Below are 21,059 nucleotides of genomic sequence, written 5' to 3'. Positions count from 1 at the left end.
ATAATAGAACAAGAAGTTAAATACATATGTAGAGATGGTGGAAATGAATCATTACCAACATCTGCCATCCATAAACAAAACCAAAAACAGAAAACAAAATGGGGACAGAGATTGTGATCTGAAATTGCTGAACTCAATCTTGAATCCAGAAAGCTGGAAAATGCACAATTGAAATGCACAATTGGGGCCTCACGGTAGCATGGTGGTTAGCATCAATGCTTCACAGCTCCAGGGTCCCAGGTTCGATTCCCGGCTGGGTCACTGTCTGTGTGGAAGTCTGCACGTCCTCCCCGTGTGTGCGTGGGTTTCCTCCGGGTGCTCCGGTTTCCTCCCACAGTCCAAAGATGTGCGGGTTAGGTGGATTGGCCATGCTAAAATTGCCCGTAGTGTAAGGTTAATGGGGGGATTGTTGGGTTACGGGTATACGGGTTACGTGGGTTTAAGTAGGGTGATCATTGCTCGGCACAACATTGAGGGCCGAAGGGCCTGTTCTGTGCTGTACTGTTCTATGTTCTATGAAAGTTGAGGTGCTGTCCCTTGAATTTAGGTTGAATAGCACCTCATATTTCTCAATGTAAGCATAAGGAATAGCATCTCATCCCACAATAGACCAGTGAAGCTCACTGCTCCATTGAGTGAGTGGGGTTCAATTTCAATCTACAATAAATCTTAATTTATTTTGCATATTATGTACTAAATTATGAGTATTTTTCTCTAATCCTATTTCCCAGGCCTTTTGTCAAATCCTTTACATTTTTACCTTTTTAAAAATACTTGTCCAATTTGTTATGAAATAATGTTGTTAGTCCCTGTATCAATAGCCAAATACTTTTTAAAAATCAACGCTCTATAAAGCCTCTTGCTGAAACTAATAATCTAACATTCCCCTTTGTTCTCTTCGGGTTATCGCAATTCCCGCTCTCCAAGTCGTTTAACAAATTTTCAAGTCGTGACATTTAGCATTTACAAAATCAAGAATGATATGGATACCATAATGATGGAGTATTTACTTATTTAACATTCAATTTGCAATGAATGACTCCAGAGGGTTGCAATAACATTTATAACATCATAGTTTTGCTTAAAATCCAGACTAATACTCTATAAACAAAGAATTACATAATAATGGAAGCTATATTAGAACTGGGACTATTTTAATGAAATTCAAAACTCTGCCCCTCTATGTCTAGTCCCCAAATTAATTTAATTACTTAAATTCTTAAGTCCAGTCAGATTTCATTTTATGAACGTTAAAGTTTAACATACCCAAAAACATTCGGAGAGTAGTAGTCGCAAAGATAGCCATGATCATTCCTCCAACAAAGGACCACATACCAATAAGAACTATACAAGAGTCTTGAAGGTAGCGGGAAAATAGAGTCACTCCCAGAAAACTTGTCAGAAATGTAATTAATCCAGCAGCAGAGCCATAGCCAATAAGGATTTCATTCCAACAAAGAGGTGTATTTAATTCATAAAGAGTAAAAAGTCCTGCAGCACCAAAATCAACAAGTGCGAAGGTTGAAAAAGCAAACAGCAACATACCAATCTGGGCACGTTTTCTAAAACTAGAAGTAGTACAAAGAATTAAAATTCCAGAGAGTATTTCTCTAAATTTGTCACAGCCTGATACCTGGTCTTGATCATCTCTTGACACCTGAATGCTTTCTTCAAGAAAAAATATGATATATACAATATTGGTAAAATTAATCAATGAGGTGCTCAAGAACAGCCAATTAAAGCCTACTATTCTTAACAGGTATCCAGATGATAGTACCCCTATGCCACCGATTACGCCAACAATCATGTCCAGCAATGCCATGCGCATATTTTTATGCTTGATAGAGCTTATGTCTGCTACATATGCAAAAGCACCCCCAAATAAAGCTGTGAAGCCACCAAAACATGCGCCAAGTGTCACAGGTATGAAAATAACATAAATGGGCCAAGAAAAATAGGTCACTGCTAAAAACCCCAGGCTAGCAAGCATAGCTCCTACAGTAGGAAGGAGGAGAGATAGTCTGCGTCCATAGTGATCGCTGTATGTGCCCAATATGAAGGTAACAATTAGACCAGGAATGGACTGAAGCAAAGACATGTACATAAAGAAGTGAGATGATATTCCCTGGACCACCTAAAAAGATAAACAAAGAAAATCACAACTTGAGCCTTTTAAAAAACATTTTTCAGATATTTCAATAAAATTAAGCAACAGTCTTCATTCACAATTTATGGTACAAATTTGTGAGCTCAATATAAATATTTATATCAAATATATCTTTCATAATTGACATACAACTTAAGTAATTGTTAAAATAACTCAAATTTATCAATGATATTAGGGGGAAAAATATCACATCACCACAATAAACATGCAGAGATCAGTCTTTCTTTGAAGCTTCATCAACTTATAGTTTGTAATGTATTTAAACTAGGAAGGTATTTGTTTAGTCTTTCATGGTATCTGGGTGTCGCTGGAAAGCCAGCATATAAATGCAGTTTATTTCCGTATATAATAAAGATTAAATCTGTTCCATGTGTTTGCTTTAGCTTCAGTTTAATTTTACTTCTTCAGAAGCTTATATATAATTTAAAATGTACGGCTGATCAGTGTTATCTGTTGATCAGTCAGGGTGTCAGGACATTATAGTGGCAATCCATTCTATTTCTAGTGAGCATATCATCAATAAAAGGGCGTATTATTCAGAGGGGTTTTCTAAACTAAAGATAACTTTGTGCATCAGGTTATGTTTTGATTAGTAGACCAGATGTCAGAGGCTTGGACTGATAAATGACAAGTAATTTTCGCTCAACATGTGTCAGTAATGATCAGCTCCAACACGAGATATGAAACACCTCCTCTTGACATTCTATAGCAGGACTGTCATTAATGATGTCACCACCAACATCCAATGGAATAGTCATCCTTGTTCTGTCAAGATAATGCCATAGAGACATGCAATGCTGCATTGAGAACATTTATCCAACATTAAAAACAATTGAGTCAATCATACTTTATTGTTGCTGAAAAGAGAGACATATTGCCAAAGTTTTTGGTCTTGCACTCATCAGGAGAACAGTTTTGAGGCAACCACCTTGCTGAGAATCTGGAATTATAAATAGGCCAAACCAGGTGACCATGGCAGATCCCCTTCCCTAAAACGAGGCCTCAATTTTAAAATTCTTATTCTGGTTTGTAAATTCATCCATGGCCTCAACCCATCCTATCTCTGCAATCCCCTCCAGTACTATTACCCTCCGAAAAAAATACACAAATCTTAAAGTTGTCAGGGAAAGTTGGTGAGGTAGATTTAAAAAAAAGATAACTTACGTTGCCTTTATAAATAGGGGAATTGATATAAAAGAAAAGAGTTCATGCTAGGATTATATAAATTACTGGCTAAACCTATGCAGAGATGCTGTAGGAACTTCTGGGCTCCACACTTCAGGAAAGATGTAAAGAGGAGGTTTACGAGCACATTACTAGAGATAAGATGATAAAAAATAAGAGGAGAGGACCACAGATCCCCTTGAGCCTGCTCTGACATTTAACATGATCGTGGCTTACCTCTACTTTCCTCTGTGCTCACCCATATCTCCTGATTGCAAGAAACTCCAAAAAATCTGCCTATCTCAGTCTTAAATGTAGACACGAGGACATACGAAATGGGGAGAATGAGAGGAATTAGTTATGAGAAGGGGTTGGCAAAGTTAGGAATATCTTACCTGGAACAGAAATGGTTAAGACGTGGCCCAATATAGATTTACAAGATGAGAGGTTTCGATCGAGTAAATAGGGGGAAAAAACTCCCTCTGGTAAGTGGGTCAACAACAAAAGGGCATGGATTCTAAATCATTGTGGAAAGCTCCCGAGTGAAAATTCACATTTTTTTTCCCCCACTCAGAGCTGTCAGGCTCTGGAACATTCTACTTGAAAAAAGTGGTTGAAAACTAATCTCAGAAATAATTTTAAAGGGGGTTGGACAGGCGCGAGGAACTTGCACGATTATTAACAAAATGTCTCTGGGGGGGGGGGTTAAGCAACATTGCATCTTCAAAGACCCAGCATTGACCAAATGGTTCTATGATCGAGTTCTGCCTGTTTTGACCTCTCACGCATTTTCTTTGCTCCACTACTGACATCCACATGTCAGGTGCCCAAGCCCAAAGCTCTGGATTTTCCTCCCTAAATCTCTCTCTTCTTCTTTCAGACAACTCTTAAAGGCTAACTCTGACCAAGATTTTGGTTACCTGTACTAAAAGCTCTCTGGTAAGATAGCAATTCGCTTGTACTTCTTTTAAATTTATTGCACTGTAATTGCGGCAGTTCAATCCACAAGTGCGACCCGGAGTTTCCGGTTGCTTGCCGTTTCAACTCTCCATCCCACTCCCACTCTGTCCTCGGCCTCCTGCACTGTTCCAATGAAAGTTTGAGATACAGCACTTCACCTTTGGGATTAGGCACAATTTTGGATCTTAAATCACTGAGAATGTGCCCTTTAAAGTTTTGTTTTCATGCACAGCCAGTTTTTCCCCCAATGCATGGTATCTTTAAATTTTCCTGTACATGTGCTATTAACACAGATACTTTACATATTTCCACATGGTCACATACACGGTTTAGCAGGAACATTTGGGAAGCAAGTCCTGGTAATGACTTGGCTGACAGTAAATCACTCCTGCCTATTCCACCTTTGCAGATCTTTGGTTCCTTCCTCCCCCCCCCCCCCCCCCTCTGCTCACAACCTGTTATATCTATAGCATTTCCTAATTCTGATGAATGATCACAGGCCTGTAACATTAACTCAGTTCCTCGCTCCACACACTGAGTATTTCCAGCTCTTTGTTTATTTTTCAGATTTCCAGCATCTGAAATATGTTGCTTTTCTGATATTTCCTCATTTGACTTGGTATCAACATTTACTTGATATCACTCCTGTGAAGTATCTTGGGGCATTCTGCTACATTAAAAGTGTTGAAAAATGCACATTGTTATCACAGGTTAGGTACACCTGTGTATTGGAAGAGCTCAATTGGTTTTCCTTTTGCAAATTCCACATTTTCTGATCAAACATGGGTTGATTTATTCAAACTAAAAAAAATTAAACTAAAAAGACAGACACCACTTATTGCATTGACAATTATAACAACTTTTATGATACAGGAAGTGATTCACATTTGAAATTTTATATATAGTTTAATAAGAGATCGGTTGCCGATACTGACCTGTTGCTTCATGTACACAGGGTCACTGTGATTCTGGTGACAGGAGAAATTACTTCCATTCTCAATGTAGCTGCTGTTAGTTTCCTTCTCCCATATCCTGCGATAAATATACTGCTGAATTAAGAGAACATCTACCATACCAGGCAAGGTGTAAAGAGCAATAACAGGTTCCACAAAAAACAGCCTTTTCATTGTTCGTGGAATATGCGCAGGCCCCTGTGTATAAAACAGTAATCAAAGAACGCCATTGTTACCAAAATAACATAAGCTCAAAAGGAAAACTAAACCTAAATTTAAACTAATCAAGTGGAACACAAATAAAATAAGTGTGCCTCGCTTCAGTTTTGTTTATTGTATGTCCAGCTAAATAATTACCGCTGACAAAGCCAACGTGCAACTTAGTACATTTTGTAAACCACGGGATAACCATCCTCATTCTGTCTAGATAATGGCACGGAGACATTCTTTAGTGCATCGAGAACAATTATCCAACATTAAAATAACTGAATCAATTAGATTTTATTATTGCTGAATAGAGTGGTATGTTGGCTGAAATTGTCCGGCCAATCCCACCGGCAGGACCTTCCAGTCCCGCCGCTGGCGACGTACCCCGCCGTGGGTTCCCAGGTGGAGGGTGGGAACAACGGGAAAATCCATTTACAGCAGCGGGGCCAGATAATCCGGGCCATCTCTGCTACCGCAAAAGCTGCTGCGGGATGGGGGAGGGCTGAAAAATCTTGCCGTTTCGAAGCTTTTTGTCTTGCGTTCATCAGGACAAAACAAGAATACTAAATTTCAAACCATCACAACAATTTATATAGCATGAGAAATAGGGTGCTGATTGGCTGGTAAGTTGACTCGATTGGTCCAAGGCTTTTCCACGGAGAAAGTAATGAGGAACTATAAACTCCCCAATCACCTGGATAATTCAAAGAAAGGTTCAAAGCTTGAACATATTCTTTTTTAGCTTCATAGAACATCTCCTGTATTCAGGAGAGGAATATATTCAAACAAAATGAAAAAGGTTGCGTTAGACAGATTTTTGGGCAATAGGGGAGTCAAGGGTTACTGGGAAAGACAGGATTGTAATAATCTTTATTGTTACAAGTAGGCTTACTTTAACACTGCAATTAAATTACAATGAAAAGCCCCTAGTAACCACACTCCGGCGCCTGTTTGGGTACACCGAGGGAGAATTCAGAATGTCCAAATTACCTAACAGTACGTCTTTCGGGACTTGTGCGAGGAAACTGGAGCACCCGGAGGAAACCCACGCAGACACAGGGAGAACGTGCAGACTCCACACAGACACTGACCCATGCCGGGAATTAACCTGGGACCCTGGAGCTGTGAAGCAACAGTGCTATCCGCTGTGCTACCGTGTTGCCCATTAAGTTCTCAAGCTGATTGGACATGATCTTATTGAATGGTGTAGCGGGTTGAATGACCTGCTCCCGCTCCCATAATTTTTATGATCTTCTACCAGACATTAAACTGGAATGTTGATCCAGAGAAGCCAAGTTTCTCACACTCTTTTACAGCTAGCAGAGGAATCTCACTAGAGTCAATCAAACAAGTTGTGTTCCACCCTTCCAAAGGAATCTCATCACCACAAAGAAACTTTACTTCTTCCTTCAGGCAGAGACTGGAGCTGGTTATAGCTATGTCACCGCAGCTGGCGAGTTTCACTTCCTTTATCACCAAACTTTTTTCTGGCTCAACTGTTTTGTGCTCCAACTGCTGAGCACAACAGCCCATTTTATAAAAAGATGCGTATCTATTCTCCACATAAAGAATTCAAAATGCTGTGTTAGAACAAGCCCAGGTGCTTTTTTGCCACCATTGTAAATTAAACCACTCTGATTCTGAAATAGCCCGGCTTGAATTATTATGCTGTGGGAGGGCAGAAAGAGAAAAAGAGAACAGAAAGGGATAGAATGTAATATAGAATGGTTATACATGAAGCCATCCAGCCCATCGTGTTGATGCTGGCCCCTGAAGGAACAATTCACTTAGTACCATTTCCCTATCTTTTCCCCCGTAGCCCTGCACATTTTTTCTTTTTGGATAATAACCCAATTCCTTTTTGAAAGCCTCAAATGAACCTGCCTCCACCACACTCTCAGGCAGTGTATTTCAGACCCCAACCACTCGCTGTGTGAGAGGTTTTACCAGTGCCGAGGTGGAGTTGGTTAACAGCTTCAAATTCCTAGGTGTGCACATCAGCAATAATCTGTCTGGTCTACCCACGTCAACGGTACGACCAAGAAAGCACAACAGTGCCTGTACTCCCTCAGGAAACCAAGAAAATTCAGCATGTCCGCATTGACTCTTACCAATTTTGACAGATACACCATAGAAAGCATCCTATCTGGCTGCATCACAGCCTGGGATGGCAACTGATCGGCCCAAGACCGTAAGAAACTACAGAGAGTCGTGAACACAGCCCAGTCCATTGCACGAAACCGCCTCCCATCCATTGACTCTGTCTATACTTCCCGCTGCCTTGGGAAAGCGGGTAGCATAATCAAAGACCCCTCCCAACCGGGTTATTCACTCTTCCAACCTCTTTCCATCAGGCAGGAGATATAAAAGTCTGAGAACACGCACTAACCGGTTCAAAAACAGCTTCTTCCCTCATGTTACCAGACTCCTGAATGACCCTCATATGGACTGAACTGATCTCTCCACACATCTTCTCTACTGAGTAGTACTACACTCCGGATGCTTCACCTGATGTCTGTGTCTATGTATTTATTTTGTGTATCTATTATATCCAATGTTTCTAAATATATGGAACAATCTGTCTGGACTGCACGCAGAACAGTACTTTTCACTGTACCTCAGTACACGTGACAATAAACTCAAATCCAAATCCAATCATGTCCCCGTTGCTTATTTTGCCAATTATCTTAAATCTGTGCCCCTTCTTCTCGATCCTTCCACCGAAGGGAACAGTTTAACCCCTGTGCCCAGACGCCTCATCATTCTAAATACTTCTACCATGACTCAACCGTCTCTCCAGGGAGAACAATCCTATCTTCTCCAATCTTTCTTTACGATTGAAGTTCCTCATCCCTGGAACCATTCTCGTAAATCTTTTTTGCATTCTCTCTCTCGGATGCCTTCACATCCGTCCTAAAGTGTGGCACCCAGAACTGGATGCAATACTCCAGTTGAGGCCACAGTGGTGTTCTATGCATATCTAGCATTACTTCCTTTGCCCTTCTTTATAAAGCCCAGGATGTTGTATGCTTTATCAAACGTGCTCTCAACCTGTCTTGACACCTTCAATGATTTATGCACATATACACCCTGGTCCCTCTACTCCTGTAACCCGTTTGGAATTGTACCCTTTATTTTATATTGCTTCTCAGTGTTCTTCCAACCAAAATGAATTGCTTCATACTTCCCTGCATTCAATTTCATCTCCCTTTCCTCCTCACAGTTCACAATGCTTCCAAGTGTTGTATAATCTGTAAATTTTGAACTGTGCCCTGTAGACCAAGGTCTAGGTCATTAATATGTATCAGGAAGAGCAGGGGTCCTAATAGCTACCCCCTGGGGAACTCCAATATAAACCTTCCTCCAACCAGATTTTTAAAAAAGTACTGTTTCCTGTCTCCCTCAGCCAACTTTGTATCTGTTACTGCCTCTTTTGCTCCATGAGCTCTAACTTTGCTCAAAGGTCTGTTGTACAATGAAGAATCATAAGACGTGGCTGCGAACTGAGCAAAGTTTAACAAAATAAAGAGGCACCTGGAAAACATTTACAATAGGTCGACAGGCTGGCAGTGGAAAACATGTAGCTATCCCCAGCACTAATATCTTCATTTTAGAAAGAATCAACTTACATTTGTATCACATCTTTCATGACCTCAGATGTCCTACAGTATTTCAAAACTAATGAAGAACTTTAATGGCATATCACTGCTGTAATGCAGGGAAACATGACTGCTCATTTGTACACAAAATAGCCAAAGCAATGAATGACTAAACAATCTGCTTTTTTTTTTAGTGGTTTTAGCTGAGGGATAAATGTTGGTCAGAACACGGGACTTCTTCAAGCAGAGCCACGGGATCGATTACAGTCATCTGAGATGGCAGAAGTGTTCTTGTGCTACTTCTTATCTAAAGACAGTAAAAGTCTTACAACTCCAGTTTAAAGTCCAACAGGTTTGTTTCGAAGCACTAGCTTTCAGAGCACTGCTCCTTCCTCTGGTGAATGAAGAGGTAGGTTCCAGAAACATATATACAGACAAAGTCAAAAAGGATGTTCCGATGCGTGGTACATTGGCGGGACCATGCAGACACTGCGGCAATGGATGAACGGACATTGTGCAACAATGGCCAGGCAGGAATGTTCCCTTCCAGTCGGGGAACACTTCAGCAGTCAAGGGCATTCAGCCTCTGATCTTCGGATGAGCATTCTCCAAGGCGGCCTTCAGGACACGCGACAACGCAGAATCACCGAGCAGAAACTTATAGCTAAGTTCCGCACACATGAGTACGGCCTCAACCGCAACCTTGGATTCATGTCGCATTACATTCACCCCCCCACCATCTGGCCTGGGCTTGTGAAATCCTACCAACTATCCTGGCTTGAGACAATGCACACCTCCTTAACCTGCTCCATCAGGGCCTTGTAATTACCTGCAAAGACTCGCATTCAAAGTATCTTCTTGCATTTTTGACTTTGTCTATATATATTTCTGGAACCTACCTGTTCATTCACCCGAGGAAGGAGCAGTCCTCCGAAAGCTAGTGATTCAAAACAAACCTGTTGGACTGTAACCTGGTGTAAGACTTCTTACTGTGCTCACCCCAGTCCAACATCGGCATCTCCACATCTTATCTGAAGGTTGGCAGCCTCAGAGTGTTGCACTAACTCTGGGTGGCATGGTGGCACAGTGGTAAGCACTGCTACCTCACAGTGCCAGAGACGCAGGTTCGATTCCAGCCTTGGGTGACTATCTGTGAGGAGTTTACACATTCTCCCCATGCCTGCTTCGGGTGCTCCTGTTTCCTCTTAGTGCAAAATGCAGGTTAGGTGGATTGGCCATGCTATAATTGCCCCTTAGTGTCATAAAGATGTGCCTTAGTGTCACGAAGATGTGCAGGTTAGGTGGGATAATGGGGGTAGGACAGGGGTTTAGGTAGGGTGTGTTTTCAGAGGTTGGTGCAGACTCGAGGCGCCAAATGGCCTCTTTCTGCACTGTATGGATTCTAACTCAGGTTGACGTGAAGTGTCAGGATAGATTATGCACTAAACTCTCAGGAGTGGAGCTTAAACCTGGGGCTTCTTGATTGAGGAGAAAGTACTAGCTATTGAACAGCCATTCAGATAGATCAGTGGGGAACATGAGGCCGAGGCCGCACGTCGTCCCATTTTCTACACTGCGGAGCTCCACTCGCTGGAACTCTTCAGTGCAGGATGAGATTGGGACCCCAGATCTCTTGACCACCTGACACGACCCCCAAGACTTGCTCCCTGACCAAAGGGCAAGGACCCAGGGGCCGCCAATCCCCTGGGAGACTCCCACAAGTTCCATTCCAACTGGTCCTCGTTTGTGGTGACCCAGCACTGCTCGCCCGAGGTCTCCAAGGCAAGGGGGTTAGATCCCACTCTTGGTTAGATCGTGGAAATGCATATTAGAATGAGATTAGCTGTCTCACTCTAATTTACAGATTTGCCCAAAGTGTTCTAACGCGATCTCGCGAGGCATGGCAAGCCAGGTAGATCCCAGAAGAGAAATCTCCAGGCATTTACTGGCCACACTGCGCTATGTTTCGAGGGCAACGCAACTGGTAGATCACGTCCATGATTTTTGTCATTTGTGTTGAGGATTATCACATTTAAATAGGTTGACAGGTTGGCAAAGAAAATGATTGCTTATTTGGTTTTAAAGACGATCTATCAGTAGCACAGAGGTTAGGACTGCTGTCTCATAGCTCCAGGGACCCGGGTTCAATTCCAGCCTCAGGTGGAGTTTTCACTTTCTCTCAGTCTGCGTGGGTTTCCTCCGGTTGCTCCGGTTTCCTCCCACAGTTCAAAGCTGTGCAGGTTAGGTGGATTGGCCTTGCTAAATTGCTCCTTAGTGTCCAAAAGGTTAGGTGGGGTTACGGAATAGTGTGGAGGCGTGGGCTTAAATGGGCTGCTCTTTCCAAGAGCCGGTGCAGACTCAAGGGCCGAATGGCCTCCTTCTGCACTGCAGGGATTCTAAAAATATCCTTGAATGTTTTAACTGAAATTTCCTAACAAATATGTATTTTTCAAAGCTGAAGAAATCACTACTAATCTGCAGTTTGAATAGAATCAGGAACCTACTTTTTAAAATAGTACTGATCTTCTTGATAGAAATATTTAATTGTTCCTTCCCTCTGCTCAAGTTTTTTATGTTCATGCAAGGTTTGTCAAATTTGTTGCTAGCAAATCAAATAAATGAAGCACGGTAACTCTGCACAAAACGAGGTGGCAGAACAAATATAGTAAACAGCACTTAAAATAGTTGACTAATACAAAATATTTTTTTTCTTGCCCATTAGTTCTAAACCAGGAACACTAATAAATGTAGAAAATTCAAAAAATACAAAGCAGGCCAACTAGAATCAGCAAAGAGGAAAGGTCACGAGTTGTCAAATATCTACCATTCATGAGTGTTCTGATAAAAGATACACAACAGAAAGATCATTAATGTACAAAACCATAGCAGTTTACAGGACAGAAATAAGGCCCTTAAGTCCAGCAGGGTGATTTCCAGCTGGTTTTCCTGAATGAAAAACAAGCATCCAGCAGAGTAAAGTCCTGATGGGGACCTTTGACATACATTTTCCTACCTACCTGTTTCAATTTCCAGGAATGGCTTTAAATGGACTACAAATAATCCTGGACATAACAGGCTGTTGAAATATGAAAAGCCTACTGCTCTACTCTCTCGATAGCCCTGTACTTTTATCTGGTAAAATTATTTCTCTTTGCAACTGCTAATTGACCTGCTAATTGACCCGGACAGGCGCTGGAATGTGGCGACTAGGGGCTTTTCACAGTAACTTCATTGAAGCCTACTCGTGACAATAAGCGATTTTCATTTTTCATTTTTTTCAATTTCAGATCTGTCATACTTGGGAGTTTTTCCTCCCATGTTTACAGGTGCTGTAATTCGAAATCATGTGAAATACACATGTACTTAACATAAAATCATAGAATGGTTACAGTACAGAAGGAGGTCATTTTGCCCACTGAATCCATGGCAGCTCTCTGCGCAAACAATTTAGCTGCTCCCACTCCCCTGCCTTCTCCCTGTAGCCCTGCAATTGTTTTTTTCTCTTCAGTCTGGATGAGACAGTGGTGCAGTGATAACATCACTATATTAGTAACCCAGCTAATGTTGGCAACATGGGTTCAAATCCCACCATGGCAACTGGTGGAATTTAAATTCAATTAAAAAAATAAAATCTGGAATTGAAAGCAATTCTTAACATGTTGAGCATGAAACTATCATTGGCGATCTGGCTCACTATTGTCCTTACCTGTCTGGTCTGGCATGGCCTCCCATGTGTCCCCAGACCCACAACAAACGTGATTGACTCTTAACTGTCCTCTGCAATGGCCAGTTCAAGGGAAATTAGGGATGAGCAACAAATATTTGGCACGTCCTATCAAAGAACACATTTTTAAAAGGTTTTTATCCAATTCTCTTGAAAGCAAAGTTTGAATCTGCCTCCATCTGCCCTGCAAGGCAATGCATTCCAGATCCTAACCACTGACTGCAGAAAAGTTTCCTCATGTCACCTTTGGTTCTTTTGCCAATCACCTTTAAACTGTGTCCTCTGCCAAAGGAAACAATTTCTCCAAACACACCAGACCGCAACATACGGTTATCGGCAGCCCTCTGCACTGGAAGACCAACAAGTCGCAGGCAAACCAAAGAGTATCTTTCACCAAATTGATGGCTCTCTGGCTGCAGTTTTCCCGGAAGTTTGCTGAGGGCGGATTAAAAAAACCACTGCATCTTTTGCAAGACTTGTTTGGCAAAGGCACTAAAATGGATCGCTTCAAGCTGCTCGGCACCAAATGTCACCGGCCCTTTCTATCAGCCTGGGTCCTCTGGAGGTCCACACTGTCCCCGTCCCCTCACAGTTCGCAATGCTGTCAATTTTTGGTGTCACCTGCACATTTTGAAACTGCGCCCGTAAATTAATATTTACCCAGGAAGTTTTTTAAATAGCGCTTGTTCTTGGGCCGCTGCCGAGCTTGTTTACCTGTGGATATTGGTGAGTGTGCAATCGGACAGGTGCCCTGTCCGGCAGTGAGCACAGCTGGCTCCGGGGAGGGGGTGTCTTCACCTGCCGCAGGCTCGGCGCTGACTTAGGACAAACGCTCCCGAATGTGACCGACACGCAGATTCTAATCGAACGTCTGTCATTGTGAAGCAACCACCTCCCTGAGTCCCCTCCTCCTCTGGTCCAGCGCGCGGTGGTGGGGGTGAGGGGGGACGCACGGCCGCCATTGGCTCGCGCGCCTGTCAATCGGCCCGAGAGGGGGGCGGCGACAATGGACTGGGCTGGAGGCGGTGGTGGCGCTCAGTGCACTTGGCTTTGTTTACCCTCAGTTGACAGGCAGGCCCAGCAATCCGATTGTATTCAGGAATCCAGGACGCAGCGAGTTTTTATGGCCGATTATGTAATGCTGACAAATTCCCCTCCCCGCCATGATTATAATTCCTGAACAATCCAGGGCAACGATTAATCTGTTGAACGGTGAAGTACTAAGCTGTGAAATTTACCGTTGAAGTTAGTGGTTAATGTAGAGTAATGTCCAGGTTTCAGAATATGTTAGATAAACGAATGAAGGAACAGGGAATAAAGTTAGATGAGCAGGGGATTAGGATTGTTGCCCCTGTGGTGGCCCCGCGAATGGGATGTATTTTGTGGCCTTTGTTTCTCTGAGATAAACTGGTTTAATGTTGTAGTGAGCGGTGTTAGATGGGCTAATTTATTTACACAGAAATTTCAACACAAAGACAGACCATTGGGCCCAAGCCCAAGTGCCGTGTTCACCCTTCATTGCATGTCTGGGGGCAAACCTTCTCTGAGTTCCACTGAGGCTTTAGTTTGGGGCTGTGCGGGACACCGTTTCTCTGTATCACCACGCAGAGGCACAGCTAAAGAACAAAGAAAAGTACAGCACAGGAACAGGCCCTTCAGCCCTCCAAGCCTGTGTCAACCATGCTGCCCGCCCAAACTAAAATCATCTACACTTCTGGGGTCCCTATCCCTCTATTCCCATCCTATTCATGTATTTGTCAAGATGCCCCTTAAACGACACTATCGTCCCTGCTTCCACCACCTCCTCCGGCAACGAGTTCCAGGCACCCACTGCCCTCTGTGTAAAAAAAAACTTACCTCGTACATCTCCTCTAAACCTTGCCCCCCGCATCTTAAACCTATGCCCCCTAGTAATTAATCCCTCTACCCTGGGAAAAAGTCTCTGACTATCCACTCTGTCTATGCCCCTCATAATTTTGTAGACCTCTATCAGGTTACCCCTCAACCTCCTTCGTTCCAGTGAGAACAAACCAAGTTTATTCAACCTCTCCTCATAGCTAATGCTCTCCAAACCAAGCAGCATCCTGGTAAATATCTTCTGCAACCTCTCTAAAGCCTCCACATCCTTCTGGTAGCGTGGCGACCAGAACTGAACACTATATTCCAAGTGTGGCCTAACTAAGGTTCTATAAAGCTGCAACATGACTTGCCAATTTTTATACTCAAAAGCTGAGGACTTTCTGATGAAGAGGCTGTGTAGGGGCGTGTGGCACGGTAGTACAGTAGTTAGCACTGCTGCCTCACAGCGCCAGGGACCCGGGTTTGATTTCTCGGGTGACTGTGTGGAGTTTGTACATTCTCCCCGTGTCTGCATTGGTTTCCTTTGTGTGCTCCGGTTTCCTCACAGTCCAAAGATGTGTAGGATAGGTCAATTGGCTCATGCTAAATTGCCCCTTAGTGTTCCTTAGTTTGGGTGGGGGTTGCAGGCATGGAGCAGTCGAGTGGGCCTGGATGGGGTTCTCTTTCGGAGGGTCAGTGTTGACTTGATAGGCCAAATCGCCTCCTTCTGCATTATAGTGATTCAATGATTCTACTGACAGGGAGAGACACATTTGGCTTGCTTTTTCACATTGCTGCTAGTCAGGTTCAAAATGAGAAGCAAACTAGCAGACAAAGGCAGAAAGCATGAACACCCTGTTCACCCACACATTAGGTGCATCACCTTGACATTTTAGACACAGGGAGGGAATAATAAAGTCTAAATTATGGTTACTGAATGAAAGTCCTCAGCTGTGCCTCTGTGTGGTGACATATAGACACTGGGCCCCTCATGGCCCCAAACTAAAGCTTCAGAGGAACTCGGAGGTTGTTTGCCCCCAGACATGCAATGAAGGATGAACATCAGCACTTGGGCTTGGGCCCAGTGATCTGATTTTGATAAATAAAGCTAGTGAGCTACATGTGTGTCATTATTATCGAGGTCTTCTGATTGGCATCAATGCTGTGCACAATGCATCTGCCCACAAAGAGATCTGTGCCTTGACCTGAATTATTTCTAATGGGACTTCCCATCCCAGCTGCAAGTGAGATGGACCAGCACAGCCATCCCTTTGGCAGACTGATGAGCACAGGAGAAGGCGGGTGAAGAGAGGACACTGTCCCCATTTTATATAATTGGCTGTCGTATTCAGGCAAGTCTTTCAGTGGGTTGGTTAGTGAGATTCCTCCAGGAGTGCAAAGGTAAGTATACCCCCATGGTGGTGTGGGGCGGGTTGAGTTATATGACAATAAAAAATTGGTCGATCATTGGCATGGGGGTTTGTTAGACTGTTTCCACATTGCATTCCTGAAGATCTGAACAAGCCTCTCGGCCACACTGTTAGACAGCAGGTGGTTCGGGGCTGTCCTCATGTATCATATGGCATTGACTCGGAAGAAAATCTGGAAGTCATCGCCTATAAAGTGGATGCCATTGTCTGACATGATGGACTCCGAACGTCTATGAATAGCGAACACTTGGCGCAAGGTATCCCCATGGCCCTGAGGTTGCGGTCCCCATCTCCTGTATTGCTAACTACTTAGAATGGGCATCCACCAGAACTAAAAACATCCTGCCAATGAAAGGGCCCACATAGTCAACGTGGACCCGGGTCCACGGTGCCTAGCCATTCCCAAAGGTGGAGAGTGTCCAGGAGGGGCGAGACTGCTGTGATTGACAAGCGTAGCACTGTTGTATTAATTCTTCAAAGGCTTTAACTATGCCTGGCCACCAGACATAGCTGCATGCCAGCATTTTTATCTTTGTCTGTCCTGGGTGGGCACTATGCAGCTCCTGTAAGAGCAGTCCGCTGGCTGGAAGCGGAATGACTACACGTGATCTTTATAAGGTCTCACCACCCTTGCAGGTCAATTCATCCTAAGGGGTAAAATAGAGCCTTAATTGTTCAGATTTTCATAGTGCTACCCGGTCTGTATCATTCTCTTCACTTTTCTTCATAAATGTGACTGGCCGACACTGGCAGGGTGTCCAGGAAGTTTAAAGCCAATATGATTTCTTGGAGTATTGATGGCAGAAGGATGGTCTTCAGCAGGGTAAATCAGCTCAATACGTCTGCATTGGCAATCTGCGTGCCGGCCAGTGCTGGAAAGCATAAAATTGTGGGCCACCGCCAGCAAGGGCCAATGCTGCACCGTAGCCAAGGCTATTGGCGGTAAAGGCTTGTCTTCCCTTAAAAGTCCCAGTGGTGACTTATGGTTGGTGACTGTATCAAATCTCCGTCAAGACACTTTTTGGTGGAATTTCTTCACATCATGTTGATGTGTTGGGTAAGCTGGGTCTGCGAGGACTGCGTTTACTGCAGTGGTGAGAGTGATAGGCTTCCAACACTTGAAGAAATGCAACTCTATTTTATTGAACTCTTAACTATCATACATGCTTTAACTGTGGGTTGACACTATGCTGACTTGACTGGAGACCTGAGGCTAACCTGAGCAGACTATCTTACTACCATGTGGTGTTTGTTCTAATTGCTGCTCACGAGCTCTCACTGTCTCGGAGGCTGGATCCCGAGAGAGCGGGAAAACGAGTGCCCTCTGGCTTTACAGTGGTTGTGTCCTGTCTGGTGATTGGCTGCTGTGTTCTGTGTGTTCGCTGGTCATCCTGTGTGTCAATCACTGCCTGTCTGTGCACCATCATATACCTGGATGTATATTATGACATCTCCCCTTTTTTTTTGTTTAAAAAAAATATGTTCAGGTCAATAAATAGTGAGTGTGTATGTACAGGAGCCTGACTATATACAAAAATATGCTAACATATTTACATGGGAAGGTGTCTAGTGCAGATAATGGGCAGATAACAAATTAGGAAAAAAAACATTATGTACAGATGTGTAAACGATGAGATCACAAGGTAATGCAACATTCAATCTATAAATTCAGTCTCTGTGGTGGACGACGAATTCTGGTTGACCGCCTCAAGCGCGGGTCAGGGGCTGCCTGCTCTTGAAAGGGGTGGAACTGCCTCCAATGTAGAGGTCGGTAGAATAACTGTCAGATCGGTGTCCTCGTGGAAGGGCGCGTCCTGAGGAACCAGCGTGCGAGGCGGGACATCGCGGTCAGGTGGCGGGCGTGGAAGTCGCCGCAGTGCCCGCCTATTAAGCCGAAGAAAGGAGCCATCAGGCATGCGAACGAGGAACGATCTCTAGGCCACTTGCTTAACCACCACAGCTGTGGCAGACCAGCCACCGTCAGGTAGCTGAACAAAAACTTGGTCAGCAGGGACCAGAGCAGGGAAATCTGTGGCGTGGGCATCGTACACAGACTTGCATTGAAACCGAGACTGTTGCGTCCTCTGTAGGACCGGGAAGTTGTCAAGGTCCGGAATGTGGATAGCCGGCACCGTCGCACGCAGTGTGTGGTTCATTAGGAGCTGCGCTGGGGAAAGGCCAGGGGACAAAGGAGTCGCCCTGTAGGCTAACAGCGTTGGGTTGAAATCCGAACCCGAGTCAGCGGCTTTGCACAACAGTCTTTTGACAATGTGGACCCTTTTTTCAGCCTTCCCATTCGACTGGGGGTAGTGGGTGCTTGATGTGACGTGCCTAAAATTGTACAGCCGGGCAAAATTTGTCCACTCCTGGCTGAAGAAGCAAGGTGCCGTTGTCAGTCATAACTGTGAGTGGGTGCCATACCGGGCAAAAGTCTCCTTGCATGCCTTGATTACTGTTGCTGAGGTGAGATCAGTCAGTTTCACCACCTCGGGGTAGTTGGAAAAGTAGTCCACTAGGAGGACATAGTCTCGGCCCTTGGCATGAAAGAGGTCAACACCAAATTTGGACCATGGGGGGGACACCAGTTCATGCAGCTATAGAGTCTCTTTAGGCTGAGCCGGCTGGAACCTTTGACACGTTGGGCAATTGAGGACCGTGTTGGCGATATCTTGGCTGATGCCTGGCCAATATACTGCCTCTCGGGCTCGACGGTGACACTTTTCGACCCCCAGGTGACCCTCGTGGATTTGGCCAAGGACCAGCTCTCGCATTCTCTGTGGGATGACTATTCCGTCCAGCTTCATTAGTATGCCATCCACTACCGCTACATCGTCCTTTACATTATAAAACTGGGGGCACTGCCCCTTTTGCCAACCATCCGTGAGATGTCACATGACCCGCTGGAGTAAAGGATCCCTGGCCGTCTCCTGACAAATTTGCACGACCCTTTCATCAGTGGCCTGAAAGTTGGAGGCACAAAATTTTACCTGCGCGTCTATTTGACAGACAAAGTCCGACTGCTCACAGGGTGTGGTGATGGATCTAGAGAGTGCATCGGCCACAATGAGCTCTTTGCCCGGGGTGTAGACCAGGTCGAAATCGTAGCGGCGGAGTTTGAGGAGGATACGTTGTAGCCGTGGCGTCATGTCATTGAGGTCTTTGTGGATGATGTGAACCAATGGCCTGTGGTCCGTCTCGACCGTGAATTTGGGGAGGCCATACACATAATCATGGAATTTGTCAATCCCTGTGAGGTGGCTCAGGCATTCTTTTTCAATCTGAGCGTATCGTTGCTCAGTGGGTGTCATGGCTCTAGACAGAGGCATATGCGACGGGCCCAGGAGGAGGAGTTGTCCCGCTGGAGGAGTACTGCCCCAATGCCAGCCTGGCTCGTGTCGGTGGATGTCTTCGTCTCCTTGCCGGGGCCTTGGTGAGTTTCGCCCTGAGTTCACGCCACTCTTGCTCATAAGCGGGTAGCCACTGGAAGTCCGTAGTTTTTTTAATGAAATGGCGGAGAGCTGTGGTGTGTGATGCAAGGTTGGGGATACACTTCCCAAGGAAGTTGACCATCCCTAGGAAGCGGAGGACCGCCTTCTTGTCCTCCGGGGTCTTCATGGCGTTGATCGCCGACACCTTGTCTGCATCAAGCTGCACACCGAACTGCGAAATGTGGTCGCCAAGGAACTTGATTTCTGCTTGACCGAAAGAGCATTTGGCTCTGTTGAGTCGGAGGCCATGCTCGTGGATCCTGTGGAACACCTGCTTGAGGTGATCGATGTGCTCCTGAGGAGTCGTGGATCAGATAATGATATAATCGACGTACACTCACACTTCCTCGATGCCCTCCATCATTTGCTCCATTATGCGGTGGAAAACCTCTGAGGCGGAGATGATGTCAAAGGGCATTCGTTTGTAACAGTAGCGACTGAACGGGGTGTTAAATGTGCACAGCTTTCGACTGGACGCGTCCAGCTGTATTTGCCAAAACCCCTTGGAGGCATCCAGCTTCGTGAAGAACTTGGCATGAGCCATCTTGCTGGTTAGCTCTTCTCGTTTAGGAATTGGGTAGTGTTCCCTCATGATGTTACGGTTCAAATCTTTGGCGTCGATACAGATTCGAAGTTCCCCTGACAGCTTTTTGACACAAACCATGGAGCTAACCCAGTCCGTGGGTTCCCTGGTCCCGGAGGTCTTGCAGCTGCTGCTTGAGGTGGTCCTTAAGTGGTGCTGGCACCCGACGTGGTGCATGAACCACAGTGGTGGCATTTGGCTTCAACAATATTTTGTATCGGTAAGGGAGTGTGCCCATACCTTTGAACACGCTGTGGTATCGTGCTATGATGTCATCGAGTTGGGCTTGGAAGTTAACATCTGGCGAGGCCGTTGCCTCTGCGGACGACATGGTGTGAACCCGCTGCACAAGGTTCAGGAGTTTGCAGGCCCAAGCACCGAGCAGGGAAGCTCTGTTGGCTCCTACAATTTCAGAGCGCAGCGTTGCTTTTGAAGAACGACGGGACACTGCAAGCTGGCATGAGTCACTGGCAGCAATGGCATTGCCATTGTAGTCGAGGAGCTGGCAGGCCGGTGGAAGAATGCTTGGCTTGATGCGGATGGTGTCAAGGTCAGACTTGGAAATGAGGTTTGCTGAAGCACTGGTGTCCAGCTTGGAGCTTATGTGAGCCTTGTTGACCGTAAGGGTGGCACACCACGTGTCATCCGGATCAATGCTTATTATTGGGAGTTGTTTCACCATCGTTGCTGAAGGCAGCGTCTGCTTGGTGATGATGCCCACCCGGAATGGGGATATGAGGCCCTCGGTATTGGGATTTGGAGCAGAGTCGGAGTCTGCAACGGGTTGCTGTACTGACCGGATGCTCCTGCACTGTGGCTGGGATCGCTGTGTGTTGGGCAGTTGAGCACTGGGCTGCACACTGGAGACAGCGTCGAGATTTCGTGGGACATTGCCGCTTTAAATGGGCGGAGCCACAGTTGGAGCATGTCATGGCGCTGACGTCA

At 45.0% G+C, this 21,059-nt stretch overlaps 1 protein-coding gene across 1 annotated transcript in view; it reads right to left on the bottom strand.

Moving 5' to 3' along the window:
- Positions 1–13,702, bottom strand: part of slc46a3 (solute carrier family 46 member 3) — a 47,349-nt gene extending 33,647 nt beyond the window's left edge. The window contains exons 1-3 of the mRNA XM_038818012.1: positions 13,489–13,702; positions 5,227–5,442; positions 1,267–2,134 (exon numbers count right to left, since the gene is read on the bottom strand). Of these exons, the coding sequence (XP_038673940.1) occupies positions 1,267–2,134; positions 5,227–5,418 (1,060 nt within the window). The 5' untranslated portion in view covers positions 5,419–5,442; positions 13,489–13,702. The remainder of the gene's footprint in view (positions 1–1,266; positions 2,135–5,226; positions 5,443–13,488) is intronic.
- Positions 13,703–21,059: the final 7,357 nt, after the last annotated feature.

The sequence above is a fragment of the Scyliorhinus canicula genome, chromosome 14 (genome assembly GCF_902713615.1).
Source record: "Scyliorhinus canicula chromosome 14, sScyCan1.1, whole genome shotgun sequence".
In the NCBI taxonomy this organism is placed as follows: Eukaryota; Metazoa; Chordata; class Chondrichthyes; order Carcharhiniformes; family Scyliorhinidae; genus Scyliorhinus; species Scyliorhinus canicula.
This window is presented reverse-complemented; position numbering and strand designations above follow the sequence as displayed.